Raw genomic sequence first — 16503 nt, forward strand, 5'->3', positions numbered from 1 at the left:
CTTTAAAAAAAAAAAATATATATATATATATATATCACACAGAAATATTGGCGTAGGAGCCATAACACTGATATACACCAATCAGCCATAACATTAAAACCACTGACAGGGGAAGTGAATAACATTGATCATCTTGTGGAAACTCAATGTTCTGCCGGAAAACGTTTGGACCTGGCATTCATGTGGATGTTACTTAGACATGTACCACCTACCTAGACCAGACCAGGCACCTCCCACCCCATAGCAGTGACACTCCTTGATGGTAGCAGTCATCTCCAATAGGATGCAACTGTGAGAGCAACAAAAGGTGTTGACCTGGCCTCCAAATTCCCTGAATCCCAAACCACTAATCCACAGAGGTCCCTCCCCTCAACCCATGGGACCCAAAGGCCCGAATTAACAACATTCTGTTGTCAGACACCACAAGACACTCTCAGAAGGTCCGTGCTGGCCCTGATGAAAGTAACTGCGTTGATGGCAACTCATGCAGGTGAGCTAGTCTTTATAGTACGGTTATATCTGTGGTGGCAAGTCACACCACACAATAAGTCGTTTGGATCCAGTCCCGTCTCACACTGGGTGCATTGGTTAGTGTCGGTGCAGATAAAAAAAATCTGGTTGCAATGTGGCCGTAACTAAAAGAAGTCAGATCGCATCAGAACACCATTTACAAAAGAGGGTGTGGTCACCACCACATTTATATCAATAAAGTAAATACTGCATTCCATTGTAACTAAACCCAGCTAGTACCCAGATGTAAAAAAGTGAAGATTATAAGGAATTACAGTCTATTGCAATATTTTTCTGATACTATTAAGAGTATCTGAAGATTTATGAAATGTTACTGCAGTGCAGGATGTATCAAAAACAGCATACAGAAAACAGAAAAAAATTAGACATTTCAGAGGAAGATCCTTCACATTTTGATAAATTAAAATGCTTGTCTAAATAACCAATCTTCCCAAGTTTGCTGTGTTAACTGATAAACTGGACACTGGTATTTCAGTTTTCATGTGTCCTTTTCCTACTCCAGAAATGTCTGCACCTCTCTGTCCTCTATAACGTGTTTCACAAAGGCTCTTGTCACCACAAAGTAGGCATTTCCCGAGAACATGGGGCCGCTGATGGGTGGAGGGCTCTTCCTCACGTCTGTCCGGATCACAGTGTCAGTTTGTTTGCTAGGATTAAAATCCAGTGTGATCTGATATAGTCTGAAATTAAACAGCAAAATTAACCTAGCATACCAGTTGTACTTTACAGTCAATTAGAACACATTTTTATTTCAAATTACACATCCCTTTACAGAAAATCACATATATTTATATACAAGACCAATCCACTTCTTCACAAATCTTTAATTTCAAGTTTAAAAAAGAATTTACATACATTTACACAAATGTATGTATTTTATCACCTATCTAAAAATGTGCATTATACAGATACAGGCACTTCATAGAATAAAATATACAGCTGAACACAAAAATAAACATACCAAAGCAAAATACAACTAAATTCTCTTCTAAGAGACCTTTCAGTCTTGGTACGGCGCACACAATAGAAAACAGAATTACTGCAACCTCTGGTCTGGAGGAATCTAAGATTGACTCAGAAGAGTGTTCTCCTCCACGTCCTGGTTTGCATCTGTGTCCTGCTCATGGATGAAGCTGTAACGTCGGTAAACGGATCCCCCCCTGCTTGTGTACACCACGTCCACCTCATCTCCGCTATCTGGCTCGGGCACGCCGTGGGGCATGTTGACGCTGGCGCTGCCACTCAGCCTCTCGTAGCTCTGTTTCCAGCACAGTCTCTTCCTGGCGTGCGCCTTGAACAAGGCAAACACAGCCAGAGCCAACCCTGCCAGCATAAGGGCAATAGGCAAGGCAGCCGTGGTGTGCTTCAGTGCTTTAGAGGACATACTCATGTCATTTTCCTGACCCTCTCCTGCCTTGGGTTTGGGGGCCTCCACGCACAGTGCTAGAACAAACAAAAAGGCTGTTAGGAGACTGCTGCATCCACACGATGCATCCACACTATCACCATCTACCTGAGCGGCTGTCGCAAACACAGCAGTCAGTGTAATTTCCGCCAGCCTGGCAGCAGCGGGCACAACGGTTCTCCACGGCATGAAGAGCAGAATCACGGTGACAGGTCAGACACTGGTCAGGTCTCGGCCCAGTACAGTGCCTACATGAGCTGTGGCAAGGCTCACACGTTTCCTGCAATTGGACAGCTCCCCCAGTAATTATACTGAGCAAATATGAGACTAATGCGCTTGTAACAGAGACGTACTATTGTAAGGTGACGGCGTCATTTGGTAAATCTTGTGAAACACTTACACACCACATGCACATCACTGGCATAGCTATAATAGTATACCCTGGTTACATGAAAATGAAATTGTGACAAATAGCATACAAATAGTAGTGATAGCAAATGAATCATAGTGCACCTCTTCAGAAAAGTATCGCCCTTCCTCACAGCGTGGGTAGCAGACTTTGTCCTTCAGAGTGCTGCCCCAGTCACACGTCATGCAGCCCTGAGGCGAGGAGTCTACAAACACGCACACATTACATGCACAAGATATGCAGAAAAGTGACAAGTGAATGCCATATAAAACCCCTATTTGGAAAATGAACACTACAGATAGACAATGGGCTGCTGTTGAGCTTCACCACATGAATAGATAGCTAACAGGTTTGTCATTTTATCTATATATATTTCAGGGAACCGTTACTTCACTGGTACCTGTGCATGTTTGACAACTGGTGTGGCACTGTTTGCAGATGTCACCAAGCTGGTAGAAGCGTTGTGGGCAGCGCTCAACACACAGTTTGGTGCCCTGCAGCTCTAGAAGAGGAGGGGAACAGGCTCTGCAGGACTCGGGTCCTGGTCCTGTGCACAGCTCACAAGATCTGTCACATTTTTGACAGTGGGTTCCCTCTTTGTAATACCTGAAGAGAATTGTTAAATCTAAATACCAGTTGTCTTAGTTTCACATCTTACATTTATCTCGCTCATTATGTCAGACAAGTTTTAAGAATCATGAGTCTTGTAGTCATAATTTAACATTCACAGGGAAGATTGTCTTTGTGGTACACAAAACATATATGACAAAGCTTTGTACCCCGTGGGACAGTGGGTGACACACAGCTGAAGGTGACGCAGACGTCCTTGAGAACAAATAAGGCAATCTCTAGTTGACGCTCCAGTGCAGGTGGAACAGACGTCATCGCAGGGTAAACAGAATCCCAGCTCCTTTCCATCAGCTTCCTGCGTCGTACTGTACGTACCAGCTGGACAATCACTCACACAGGTGCTGTCTGAAAAATCCAAAATCATCATTTGAACTCTTCTAAACTCAGTTTAGTTGTTCCAATGATGACTCGCTCTCATAAGTTCGCTCTTCTTCCCTGTGCAAACCTACAGAATTAAAGTAAGTGCGTGTTTTTTCATGTTCATAGTTTTTTCAATTCTCATGTAAAATCTGCCTTAAATGCCATCATCATTCTATTTATCTATCTATATATTTTTAATCTAATTTAAGAAAATATATAGTGCTTTTAAAAAAAAGACAATTCTGGCCAATTTTCCATCCAACTAATTCAGCTTTATCAATTTGATCTAATTTGTCACTAGATAGGGAGGTACTGGTGCTTATTTGAGACTAGGGCATGTATCTCGATTCCCACTGTCCTAAATTGAAGTGAAAACAATAATATATATTAAATGCTCACTGTGAAGGTATTTGGGGACGGCGCAGGTCTCGCATGTGTCGCTGCCCGGACCCTCACAAGAGTAACAGTGCCGATGGCAACTCATGCAGGTGAACTGGTCATCGTGCAGGTAGGTCCCCGGGGGGCAGTCCGTGTCGCCTGTCACGCCGCACAACAATGTGTTCGGGTCCAACACAAGTCCTTTCTCACACTGAGTACACTGGTTGGCGGCCGGGCCGGTGCAGCTCATGCAGGTCTGGTGGCACTCTGCACACAGTCAAACAGGCTGCATCAAGGTCACATAGGTACATTTAAAAAAGAGAGTGTGATCGCCAGCACGTCTGACAGGTAAATGAATAGCACTTTAAGTACTAAGATACTGTATTCCTAACTCGCTAGGCATGTTCAAATTAATAAAATTCAAATCAAATTAATCAAATTAATAAAAGTCATGCTAATGTAGTTATATTTTTGTCTTTCAAAAGTTTCCTGTGTTTTAAGTGTGTTGTGGAAGAATCCAGTCATGTTTAGGCAGATTTTGCCTCAGAGATCTACCAATTATTCCTAAAGCTATATTTATAGTTGTCAGGGATTTCGTTAATCACAACATCACCTCTTTACAAACATAAGCATAAAGCCGGTTGGTAATTCCCAGGTACTGAGACAAACCATTCCAAATATGCCTCGGTTTTGCTATGCAAAGACGTTTTTGCTTTGCTCTGCTTTGTCTTATTTTTTGTTTTACATGCACCTGCTTAACAGTTAACGTCACCCAGGACAAGAAGAGATTTGGATTATCAGAAAACATTGTTGTCCGGCATATTTAATAACATTTAAACCCAGTCGAGTATATGAATCCAGAGGCTCACCTTGACACTCCACTGCTGCAACCTCATAGTAAGTACCAGTGGGGCAGTCCTTGGAGCATGCACCTTTATAGAGCTTGGGGCTGAATGCTGCGCAGGTCTCACAGTCATCTGCCAAGGGCCCCGAACAGCTGCCACAGGTAGGGTGACACTGACCACACCGTCCCTCCTCCATGTCCTCATAGTAGCCCGTGGGACAACTGGCCCGACACACACCATTCAGCATCAAGTAGAGGAAACTGCACTCTGGAGAGAGATAATGAAGTCGCACACTTTACGATTTCGAAGATGCGGCACGATGGCCTGTGCTTCAACTAACGCTTCATTAATGCTTTGGAGGATTTGGAACTTAGCGCCGCAAAACTCAACTCACTGAAACAGGTCCTGTCGTCCGTGCAAATGTCACAGTGGGGAGGACAGCGTCTGCAAGTACCATCATCTGCAGGGTATGTCCGCAGTGAACAGTTGAGTCTGCACGTACCGCCCTCCAAGTAATGACCGTCCGCACAGGACAGACACTGGGACTTGATCTCATCACATGTCAGACAGGAGCTATCACAGGCTTCACACGACCCCTCCGCTGTCTCAAAGAAACCTCTGAGAGAGAAGTCGGGGATAAAAGAAGATACAGTCAACAAGAACACATCACCACGGTGAAGTTTTTCATTTATCTTAGCGAGTTAAATTAGCTGCTTACTCTGGGCAATTCGACCAGCACCGCCCCTGGTGCAGGAACAGTTTATATGTGCCCTTGGAACAGTCGATGCAGTTATCGCTGGTGTCTACGCAGGCCTCACAGTTTGGCGAGCACTCCTCGCAGAGCTGAGTGGCAGAGTTTGCGTAGGAGCCGGATAGACAATGCTCTACACAAGAACTTTCCTGGTCCAGAAAATATCCTGTGACAAAACCAATGCACAAACACACTGCACAATATGATTCATCACATCCTTTAATGACCTAAATGCAAATATTTGTACCTTGAAAACAAGAAGAACAATCCAATGACTGTGGGCCAAAACAGGTCTTGCAGGACGCATCACAGGTGTGACATTCACCATACTTCCCTGAAACAGACAGCACAGCACACAGTCTGCTTTACCCATTTCCACCACTAGAGGGACGAAAAACAAGTTCTATCAAGAGGCAACAAATCATGAGGTGGCAGATGTCAGTAACTGGTGAACACTTATCATCGTATACAGTGGCACTTAAAACTGTTTGCGCTCCTAATAATTTCCTACATTTCTGCACAAATATGACTTCAGTTGATTTTCACACAAGCCCTGAGAGTTGATAAAGAGAACTAAATGAAAAAGAGAATTAAATGAAATAGATGTTATACCCAAGCATTAGTTTATTTATTAAAACAAGACAATATTACATATCTGTGAGTCCCAAACGTAAGTGTGCCTCTAGGAAGTTAATTTCAAGGCCAAAGTAGAGTCTATCTGTTTCCAACCACTGTAATTTCTTATTATTAATAGGATTATTATTTTTATAACTCTGTAAATAATGTGTATATAGCAGATTGTGTTTTTCCTGTTATATATTTAGTATGGAGGGGGTTGAGTGCCTGTACGTGTTGTACTTGTTGCTGCTGCAACGATGAAATTTCCCAGTTTGGGATCTATCTATCTATCTATCTATCTATCTATCTATCTATCTATCTATCTATCTATCTATCTATCTATCTATCTATCTATCTATCTATCTATCTATCTATCTATCTATATGAGGTGTGTCATTCAGAAATCAACTGTGAATTATATCTGCGAATCCTAAAAAAAAGTGTCAGCTCACATGTCCGTGAACTGAATCCTAAAAGAAACTGTCATTCTACAAAAGAATTGTTAATATAATATAAAATTAATCCAAGTCAAATCCTGACCTTGATCCAATATAAATGATGTGGAAGGACCTGGAGCAGTTCTGTACTAAGAAATGGACTAAATTTCCTCCAGGCCGCTGTAGACGACTGATCAGCTGTTACCGTAAATGTGTAGTTGCTGTGATTGCTGAACAAGGAAGAGAATGGTGCAAATACGTTTAAGCAGCACTGTATGTTAGATTTTTTAAGAATTAAGTTCTAAATTTGCAAAAAAAAAAAAAAAAAAAGAAAGAAAAAAGAAAGAAAGAAAAATAAGAAAATACTAAAGCTGTAGCACAGGACTGTGTCAAACCAAGCTGACAGACAGTTATTGGCCAGTGTTGGGTGTCTGTGATGGCACTATTCAAATTTCTTATAGCATTACTGCACCAATGCATGAGGGGAAAAGAAAACAGCGGTGATTAAAGCAAGCCAACGACAGGGACGCACACTCACAGAAGACACATCTTCATCTCATTTGGACATTCTCATACCAAAACAAGGATGTAAATATAGCAAAGGGAAATGAATGTAAATGTCCTGCTTGATAACCACGTAACCTTGGTAACAGTGGAGTACTGTATTCCAGCCCTGACGACAGAGACATCTAGTGGAAAGCAGTCAGGTGCTCGAAGCAGAGGAGCCTCCATTAAAAAGGCTCTTGAAGGAAAGATGACGCATAGCACGCAGCGCAGTGAATAGGAGAATGTCCTTCAGCTTAGAGGTCCTTCTGCAGGGTTCAAGCCCTGGTGTCAGTGGCAAGTGCCTTCCTAAAGTGTCCTTGAGCGAGACACTGAATGCCTTCAAATTCTTGCAACAGCGTACGTGACCTCTGCTGTCACCCCGAAGAATGAAAGGCAATTATTTCCATGCAGGAATTAAACAATTATCACGTTAACTCATTATAGTATACGACTCCACTGTGAACTGGTGTTCCAGTTGTCTTTTTCTCAGTTAACAACGTACATCAAACATAAACACCTTTCTTTTTTATTTCAAAGGATTAGTTCCACTTACCATCAAAGTACTCTCCTAATGGGCAGTTAACCTGAGGGCACTGTCCATGCAGAGGAAGATCTCCACCAAGACAAAGGTCACAGTCTGTTGAATGGGGACCGTGGCACGTCTGGCAGGAGCTGTGGCAGGGCTGGCAGCGCCACCCGCTGGAGTCACTGAAGGTTTGCTGTGGGCACTGTTTAATACACTCTCCTCCTGACTCAGCATTTAGGTGAGGGAAGGAAGCAAGATCATAAATAATCATAATTATTTTCCAATGATTTAATTTGCTTTAACAGTAATATTCACAGCTGAATGTACACAGTAGACATGCTACCTATTTTACTGTATTTTCTTCTGAATGCTTTTCTAAAAGCCAGGTTATTTTTGAAGGAAGTTTTACTGCTTGTTTTACGCTAAAATGTTCTTTTAATTTGTAAAACCCACTGTAAAGTAGCTCCAAGGGATCATACGTTCATTTAGTCCACAGCAGTGTTTAATTTGCTCATTGTGAAGGATTTAGTGGCATCTAGCTGTGAAGCAGCAGAGTGCAACCAAATGATTACCACTCACCTCACCCCTCCTTTCCCAACCGTGTGGGATGACCCAACGTGGCTGACATTACAATATAAGTGCTCTCCAGAGCCAGTATTTTGTATTTTGGTTTGTCTCTTCTGATATAGATACATAGCAGCTCCTTTAAACCCTTCTCCTCCGTCTGCACTTCCAGGATCACTCCCAATCCCAAATCCAGGCACAGAACCGTGACCTGGATCTTTTAATTTTGACAGTGTGGCAAGATGCTAAACTTTATATAATATGTTTATCTCCTGGTCTTGTTTTCAGTTTCATAGCTTCTTGTCTATATAACTTTACAGAACAAAATCACAATCACAAAGTCCTTTTTTGCATAAACCACACATTTCCATATCTTATGGACTTGCTGACACGAGCATGATTTGCAATCCAAATGAAGACCCCGAGTGCCATCCCTTGTCCCGAGCAAGAATGACTGATTACTTTCTCTCACACACACACATACACACACTGATTTAAGCGTATATTGAACACACTTTTTGGTTTGGTATGGGACAAAATGATCCTCTCTGTTTGGTACGCTAGCAGATAACAAAAAGATATACATAAATGATTGTTTGTCTTTTTTTGCTACTGGTACCGTTGATGAAGTAACCAGGCTGGCAGGCAAGGCAGTGTGTGTTGCTCCTGCAGTCTTCACATGGTGATGGGCAGAGGAGGCAGACGCCCCTGCCCCAGTCCTCATAGGTGCTCTGGGGGCAATGTCTTCGACACTGGTGTCTGAAACTGCAGGCAGAGGTTCATTCAAAAGTCAAATCTACAACAATCAAACCAGGGGCCTTCAACTAAAATATTTTGGATTCATGTTGATGTGCATTCAAAGAAATTTTAAGTCGTGGAGGGAAATTAACCCTCTGGAGTCCAGAGTATAATTGGCCGTTTTTGTCTTCTTTTGGTTTTACCTTTATATTTCACCTTAAAAGCGATTTACATTGTCTTGTTTGGTATCATTCTTTTCTGCACAACCTCACTTGTGTCATTTTACAATTATTTTTTCATTTTGACAAACTGTATTAACACATTGGACCTAAAACCACACTAAAACCATTAAATCCGGTTAGGAAAAAGTTTGATTTTTCACTGTGAAAACCACAAACATGTTAAACTAAGCATTTGAATAACTTAGAATGTAAATCGAAAGTGTAAATTTCAAAAGCTTATGTACAAATTTAGCAAAAAACAAAGGCATTTATAACTATTTCCTTTAAAATAAAGGTAATACGTCAAGCATTTTTGTACAACTATTTACAACCATTTAAAAAACTATCAGGTGTAACAATAAGTAATAATACCTAAAAGTCCCAAATCTCTGGCTCCTCTCTCCATAGATTGAATATAGCCTCACTCCCACAACGTTTCCCTCTTCCTGAACGCCCATTGACACATCATTTCCTGATTGGTCAATGAGATGAATTTTTCCACCAATAAGAAAGGGGGTGACGGATGACGGCAATATTAAGAAAAATTATTTCTAATAAGTCTAGGTTTACTTGGCCTATCAACACAATTTAAACTGGTATATAGATGTTGAAGTTAGCACTTTCTAACAAAGTTGAAACGGACATTCAGTGATGCTGTATCTTGCTGCTACATCATCTTAAATTGGTCATGTGATTTGGACGCTCCGGCGCGTCAGTCGACTCCAGAGGGTTAAAAATATATATATATATATAAAAAAAAGTCTAAAAGACCAAAGATTTCAGGATCCCCATGCAGTATCTCCGTGGACTCCCTGTTGAAGACCTATGAATTAAACCATAACTAGGCTTAGTTTAAGGGTGTGCGCAAGTGACTCATTGACTTAAACTGTCAAAGAACAGGAGGAAATCATTATTTCCCAAAGCAAACATGCAGAACAAAACGGAACATATACGCATATATACAAAAATAGCCGATGACAACTGTTGTTGATTGAATAGTCTGAAACCAGGGAAACATACAAAACACACCACATGTAAGAGGCAATCCCAACATGCACTGTGTCAGTCCACAGTCCACAGCACACCTGCAGCTGTATTGTTGACTTCAATAATACACCAGGAAGGGTGCATTCAGTCAAACAACAGAGAAGCAGGGCAAACACAGAGGGCAATACAACATACAGTGGGCCTGCCTTTCTTCAAGCTTGTTGTGGTTCAATTTTTTTTTTTTTTTTCCCCAAGGCGGAAAGTTAATTGGTGTATTATTTGTAGCCCAGAGGTAGGGTGATTTCTGTCATTAACCTATCCTATCAGTCCTCGGGGGCCTAGCTAAGCAATTAAATGTGAGGCGACTGACCTAAAAAGTCACCTAAAATAGTAGAGATTTGAGTTGCAAAGCTGTCACATGTAAAACATTAAGTCAAGAATGAAACCCTGTTCAGTTATTTTGCTCATGGTTAAGTTGTATATACACATTTGACTGTATCCTATATGCACATTGTACAGTCACACTGCAAGGCACAATGTGTGTGTGTACATACTGTACACGTTGTATTTATTTTCATATTTATATATTTTTCACACCTCGATGTGTTTTATTAACATAATGTGACTATAAATTTGACTTGAATTACGAAGACTTTCCACTAAAACATAAATAGGTTTTTTTCCCATTTTGGATTAACAGTGAAGGAAACAGGACCCCATCCAGGTTAATCTGATCAAACGTCTCTAATTGCAGGAGATAATTGAGTGGTTAAGAAAGTCATGCACGCTTCAGATGCTCCTAATGAATCCCAAACTCCACCACCAGCTGTTTAGAACTGAAGAAACATCTTGACGAAATCTCAAATACACAAAGCAAAGTGGCTAAACAGGAGAAAACCACTATCTTAAATACGAAAACCTCTGCTGCCTGTTTTTACACCTTCCTATGGAACAAAACCTGACCACTGACAGCCCAGGCTGCGCTTCCTACTGCGTTGCCGTGGGTTCTGTGCAAAGATGCGATGGCTGTTTGACGAGGAACAGCTGGAGGCGCCACACAGCATCCATCAACTCGCACACAATAGCAGGTGGTGCTGACCAGGCTCTGGGTCTTGCCAGGAAACGGTGGTCTGCTCAAGAATCTGTACGATGTTGAGGAATCCCTTTATGCAAATATTAGCCCATCCATTCCAGGAGAGCAACTTTTGTTTAGAACTTTAACGTTAACTAACTTTAAAAAAAGTTAAGAATATACTGTAGGTACTCTCCAATTAATGGTTTGAACCATACCGAGAATGAATGAGTGCATACTTTTGGTTTTGCTGCCCTTCCTTTGCTTGGAAAGAAAATGCCAGAGAGGCATTGGATTCTCTCCCCTACACACGAGTAACATAAGCCCCACCTATTCATACAAAAGCTGTCCACGCTCAACAGTTAACTTCAAGCAAAACCTCACATTGAAGGAACTGAGGTTCTTTAACTGTTCTCTGCTTATGCGTGGTAGATGTTTTAAAAGCTATAACTACAGCTACGTTGTTTTAAATCTCTAAAACCATTATTGTTAACGTAAAAGTTCAACAAGCAGGTGCCCAGGAAAGACTTTCTGAACCCGTGCGGCTGTGGGTGCAGTGAGTTAGCGTTTTTTTTTTCCCTTTTACACATCTCTGCTGTGATTCACTTGAGTAGTCAGTCAAGATGGTGCAGCCTATCTGGTCACCACATCTATGCGGTCCACTTATGCGTCTTCTATTTTCCACCCCACCTCACACATAACACAAAAACACACTCTGTCAAGTCTCTCTTGAGCCCAAACCCAGGCTCAGGTAACAATGTATGAGTCCAAATGGAAGGTAACCCGACTCACACAATACCCGGAGGCCTGAACTCAGGGGAGGAGTGCACAATTGGAGGTCTGTTCAAGCTCTATAACCTGTTACACACTGGGTCCAATTGATAAGCTAGTGTAAACAGAAATCCAGGTGAAATGTCTTGTACAGTGCAGAAGGAAATTCTGCTAAACAATTTGCGGAATGGTGTGGCACTTTACCCTCATACAGCCTAGAGATTTACCCAACTCTTTATCGAGCAAGGCAATGCCAGTGAAAACATAAACAATTACCAGGTCGTTTCGAGGTTAATTATTTGTTTGGACCATATTTAATGGCAATGATTTAAAACAGCAGAGAAGGATTTATGAATAACTTAACGCGCAATGTGAAATTACAGTATACTTTTTTTTTCAAAGACATTAAGACAGAATTAAATAGAGCTGAAACTATTTGTCAATTAAAAAACAAATCTGCTAAAAGGTTAATGATTAAGGTTAATTAATCGTGGTCCAACAACAAAGGCATAAAAAAAATCCTCTTATTCCACAGTTTCATACGTGACTGTTTGCGACTTGTCTTCACCTTCTGCGGATGTAAACGGAAAATCTTTGAATCTCACAAGTTAATTTGAACAAACTAAAAACAATGTCAACTCAAGTTCTGGGGATGCTCATTGGGCATATGCACTATTTTTGGACGTTGCGTTAAAGTAGAGAATAATGAACAGATTAAATGCTAATGAAAATAATAATACGTTTCAGCCACTGTCATAAATGTTAAGGATCTGAATGAACACCCATTTGATTTTAGAAGAGAATAGGAGGGAAGCAAGAAAAGGAAAATACGATAACAAAAAAGCAAGACTCACAGAAAGTAACCTTCAACGCAGCTGTTGCATATCTCAGGGTCTTCTGATTACAAAGGAGAGAAAGGTGATTCATTAGAATTCATAGGGAGAAGCCAACTGTATATCACTGTTATCATCGGGGTATTAATATACACTACTGAGCCTCATTACCACATGACAATAATATGGAGCTGAGGCACTGACACACAGGCCGTGTTTGTTTACCTGTGGAGCAAGTTTTGCAGCCCATTTCACAGTCAATGCACTCTCCTGTATCAGGATCCTCCACCTGCCCTGAAACACAGAGAGCCAAAATAATGTCAGACTTGCTCTAAAGTTACAGCCTACTCAAAATCTCTGCTTTACTTTTACCTATGTCGCACAGCGCCGGTTGGCACACCCCATTCTGGAGTTTGTAGTGTTCCCGACATTTGGCACATATGTCGCCATCTGTGCAGAGTTCACAATTGGCTATGCAGGGCAGGCAGGCATAGTGACCCCTGTCAGGATAGAGTCCCCGGGGGCAATGTGTCCGACATCGACCTTGGTGGAGGAAACGCTCCTGTCCGTCTTCATCTGAGGAGGAGGAGCGGGGCATGGAGGACTTGTTAACATAAAGCTTACTCTATTTTCTCCTCTGACAAAGAAGCCATTAGCCAGCCTCTGAAAGTGAAAATTCATGAGCGTGCGAAGAAGGAAAGATGAAAGGACACCCACAGGGAAACTTGTGATTTCATTACATGTGCATATTTAATAAAAGCAGGAAACAGTGGCAACAACTGGAAGCCAGAAACATCATCACGAACCGACGGCTCAAACTCAGCATATACTGGCTGCAAATAACAGATCCCAGTGTGAGGTTACTTCCTGTCTGGTGATGCCTCAACTAATGTGAGCAAGGGCAATCAGAGGCAGATGAAAGATCAGAGCTGTAGGCAGAGACACAGTCATGTGTTGGCCCTAATGATTAATACTCTGCCACCTGCCACTATGGCCCGGCTGAGCTGTGGCACCTGCGGCATCCTCGGGAGCAGCCGAGGTGTCTCATCTGCACAACGCACAACGCCAAGCAGAGGATACGAGACGGGGAGGAGATAGGCTGCAAGCTGCTGCTGCCTTTTTTTTTTTTTTTTACCATTTCTCTTCCAAGAGACTCAATCACAGTACGCAAATGTGGGCCGAAAAAATGTACAGGACATATATGAGTCAATACGAACACATGCGTGATTGCGGTGATGTCAAAATATATTCAAATGAAAGAGTTTTGGAAGGAAATAGAAAGCGAGAGGGAAAGAAACTTGCAGGTTTTGCATGTTAAGCCCAGTGAGCTGCAATACTTCTAGCCCAAGGGGATATTTTTTCTCTCCCTCTGATTAACAAAGACCCCATTCTGACATGATCAGATTACACTGTGAAAACTGGAGAGAAAAATGATCACACCTTCATTTCTTCCCTATTCCAAAGGCGGCCAGTGACAGGAAAAGAAAAAAAAAATCAACAAGTGCTGCAGCCAGTCTCTCACTGTTTAACAAGAGTAAATGGTAAACCAGAGCTGAATGCTTCTCCTCGGATACAAAAGCCTCCCCCTTTTTTAAACCAACCATTAAATAGGGCTGCTTTGAATGAGGAAAAAAAACTCCCACTTTGTCGGAGTAATGAGTCTGTGACATGGCTTTGTTACAATCTGGCGTTTGCTGGGCCAAAAAGACAACAAAAAAGAATAATCACGTGGCCTAAAGCGAGCAATTTAGTATGTTAAATGTACATGTTTTAGACCATGCACGCACACATACATATATAGTCATAAACCTTGTTTTTGTTATCCGCGTAGTCTAGATTTTAAACTTGGACTATTGGAAAATAAAGCATTTAAAACGCTCTTTCTTTCCATTCTTTTTTTTAAAAAAGTCCCCTAATGGTATATTAAAAAGTGTTAAGGCAATCCTACTCACAAACTCCACAGGTAGTGCACTGAAACAGCTCATGTCCGTCGCACTCCGAGCAGGTGGGATGACACAGGACGCACTGGCTCTTCAGCATGAACTGTCCGTTCGGACAGGGCGGCGAGGGTTTGCATCCAATTAGTCCGACACAGAGGACGAGGAGGGCGAGGGACGAGGTGGAGGGTCTCATGGCAGTGTGCGGCGGACTTCCAGTCAAAGTGAGGAAAAGCAGCAAAACAGTCAGTCGAGGAGGAGGAGGAGGAGGCAGAGGAGGCGGAGGAGAAGGAGGAGGGGGGAACTGCCTCCGACGACGCAGTGTCCGTGCGGCAGGTACGCTGGCAGATCGATCCGAGGCTCTGACTGTGACACCAGCCCAGAAAGAACTTGCTGGACCTGTTCGTTCAAGTGAAACACGGGACAATGGGACTGCGGTGAGGATTTAATAAATGGTCCTAATACAATGGGAGAACACCCGGTGTCTTTGTCACGATAGATAGATAGATAGATAGATAGATAGATAGATAGATAGATAGATAGATAGATAGATAGATAGATAGATAGATAGATTCGTATTCATTACTATATAATTAAATAGTACACTATCAATTAAGTGTCATGTTGTTACTATAGTTAAAATTATGTAATTCTTGTAATTCATTTGTTATTGGTAACAGCTTCAATGAAATCAAAATTTTCTTTCTTTACTTCGTTCTTTCTTTCTTCTCCTACATGGATGTATGCATACTTTCAGATGGTTACTTCACAATCCTTTAAAATGTATAATATAATATAATATAATATAATATAATATAATATAATATAATATAATATAATATAATATAATAGAAATAGAAACAAATAACACGACACTACACCTTAATCTAGTGTTAAAATGGAATTCATTCACTATTCGTTATTTGTCAGCTTCAACACACCAAACAGTTAGTCACTAATGTATTATAGAATCGCATTCATTAGTATAAATGTGAAACTGCACCTTTATTTACCTGCTGTTATAATGGTATGCTAGATTTGTAGTTTTTCACATACCTCACTCCTGGTAGTGTTGGTGGTATACAGGATATTATGTATCCACTGTGTCTTGTCCAAGGCTTTGAAAAAGAAATAAAACAAGCACACAGATATATCATATACAGTGTGGCTGCACATAAAGTGTATTGCAGGCCTGCTATGGCAATGGTTACTCAATAGCTTAATGATTTTTGTTTGTTTTACTAATAAGAAATCCCAATTTTTATTTCATAAATATTGCTGTTTCCATTCTGTTCTAAATCAGTGTAAACTTCCTTATAACAGTAGGGGTGGGTTGGGTGCATGTTTTTCTTTGTGATCCGTTCAATGCCGGGCTTGTTTTTAAGGAAGTGAACCTGTGGACTGCTCAGATTTTGGTCGAGAAACCAACTTGTTTTTGCGCAGCGCCCCCTCGCGGCCTCCTGCCGGATGCGCTTCCTGGGGCGCGTGCAGATAGCGAGATAGAGAGAGGGAGAGAGAGGGAGAGAGAGAGAGAGAGAGAGAGAGAGGGCCCGTGGGCTGCTGACGTCACGCGTCGGCCGAAGGGGGCGTGGCTTGTTTCTGCTGCAGCGGAGAAACTCATGACATGAGGATGAGCGAGAGAGAGAGAGAGAGAGAGAGAGGGGGGGAGAGACAGGCTGGCAGGAATAAACGGTCCGTCACAGGTCTGGTCCTGGAAACGTTATGATGGGGAGCAATGACTGAGAGCAGCACGGTAAGAGACGGACCTGGTCTCGTCTTATTTCTTCATTCGTTTATTCCTTGATTTATCTCACGAGACAGCGCGACGGTGCTGGCTCATTTGATAGGAAACACAAAAGGCTGCCACTGCAGACAGGTGCACCTGGCTCTGTGCGAGTACGTGCCTCGATGCGTTCAACTCCAGGATCCGTGCGATTGCCTCTT

The 16503-nt window shown here is 41.9% G+C and overlaps 2 protein-coding genes across 3 annotated transcripts in view; one reads left to right on the plus strand and one right to left on the minus strand.

Annotated features, from left to right (window-relative positions):
* Window positions 1-1253: 1253 nt before the first annotated feature.
* Window positions 1254-14798, minus strand: LOC125015003 (proprotein convertase subtilisin/kexin type 5). Of its 2 annotated transcripts, none has more exons than XM_047596608.1 (16): window positions 14575-14798; window positions 12995-13198; window positions 12848-12916; window positions 12644-12683; window positions 8620-8765; window positions 7464-7658; window positions 5557-5643; window positions 5277-5475; window positions 4953-5176; window positions 4583-4825; window positions 3735-3980; window positions 3125-3320; window positions 2746-2951; window positions 2450-2550; window positions 2045-2216; window positions 1254-1974 (listed from the first exon to the last, which is right to left on the minus strand). In XM_047596608.1, exons 1-16 carry the CDS (start codon window positions 14753-14755, stop codon window positions 1595-1597), a joined length of 2889 nt encoding a protein of 962 aa, XP_047452564.1. In that variant the 5' UTR covers window positions 14756-14798; the 3' UTR covers window positions 1254-1594. The 2 variants fall into 2 exon arrangements, with proteins under 2 accessions (XP_047452564.1, XP_047452563.1); XM_047596607.1 differs by having other exon boundaries at window positions 12644-12686.
* Window positions 14799-16143: 1345 nt separating this feature from the next.
* The window catches only part of otud7a (OTU deubiquitinase 7A), a 35367-nt gene continuing 35007 nt past the window's right edge, over window positions 16144-16503 (plus strand). The window contains exon 1 of the mRNA XM_047596993.1: window positions 16144-16312. The gene's annotated coding sequence lies outside the window, so the exon portion shown is untranslated. The remainder of the gene's footprint in view (window positions 16313-16503) is intronic.

This window comes from Mugil cephalus, chromosome 10 (genome assembly GCF_022458985.1).
Source record: "Mugil cephalus isolate CIBA_MC_2020 chromosome 10, CIBA_Mcephalus_1.1, whole genome shotgun sequence".
Taxonomy (NCBI): domain Eukaryota; kingdom Metazoa; phylum Chordata; class Actinopteri; order Mugiliformes; family Mugilidae; genus Mugil; species Mugil cephalus.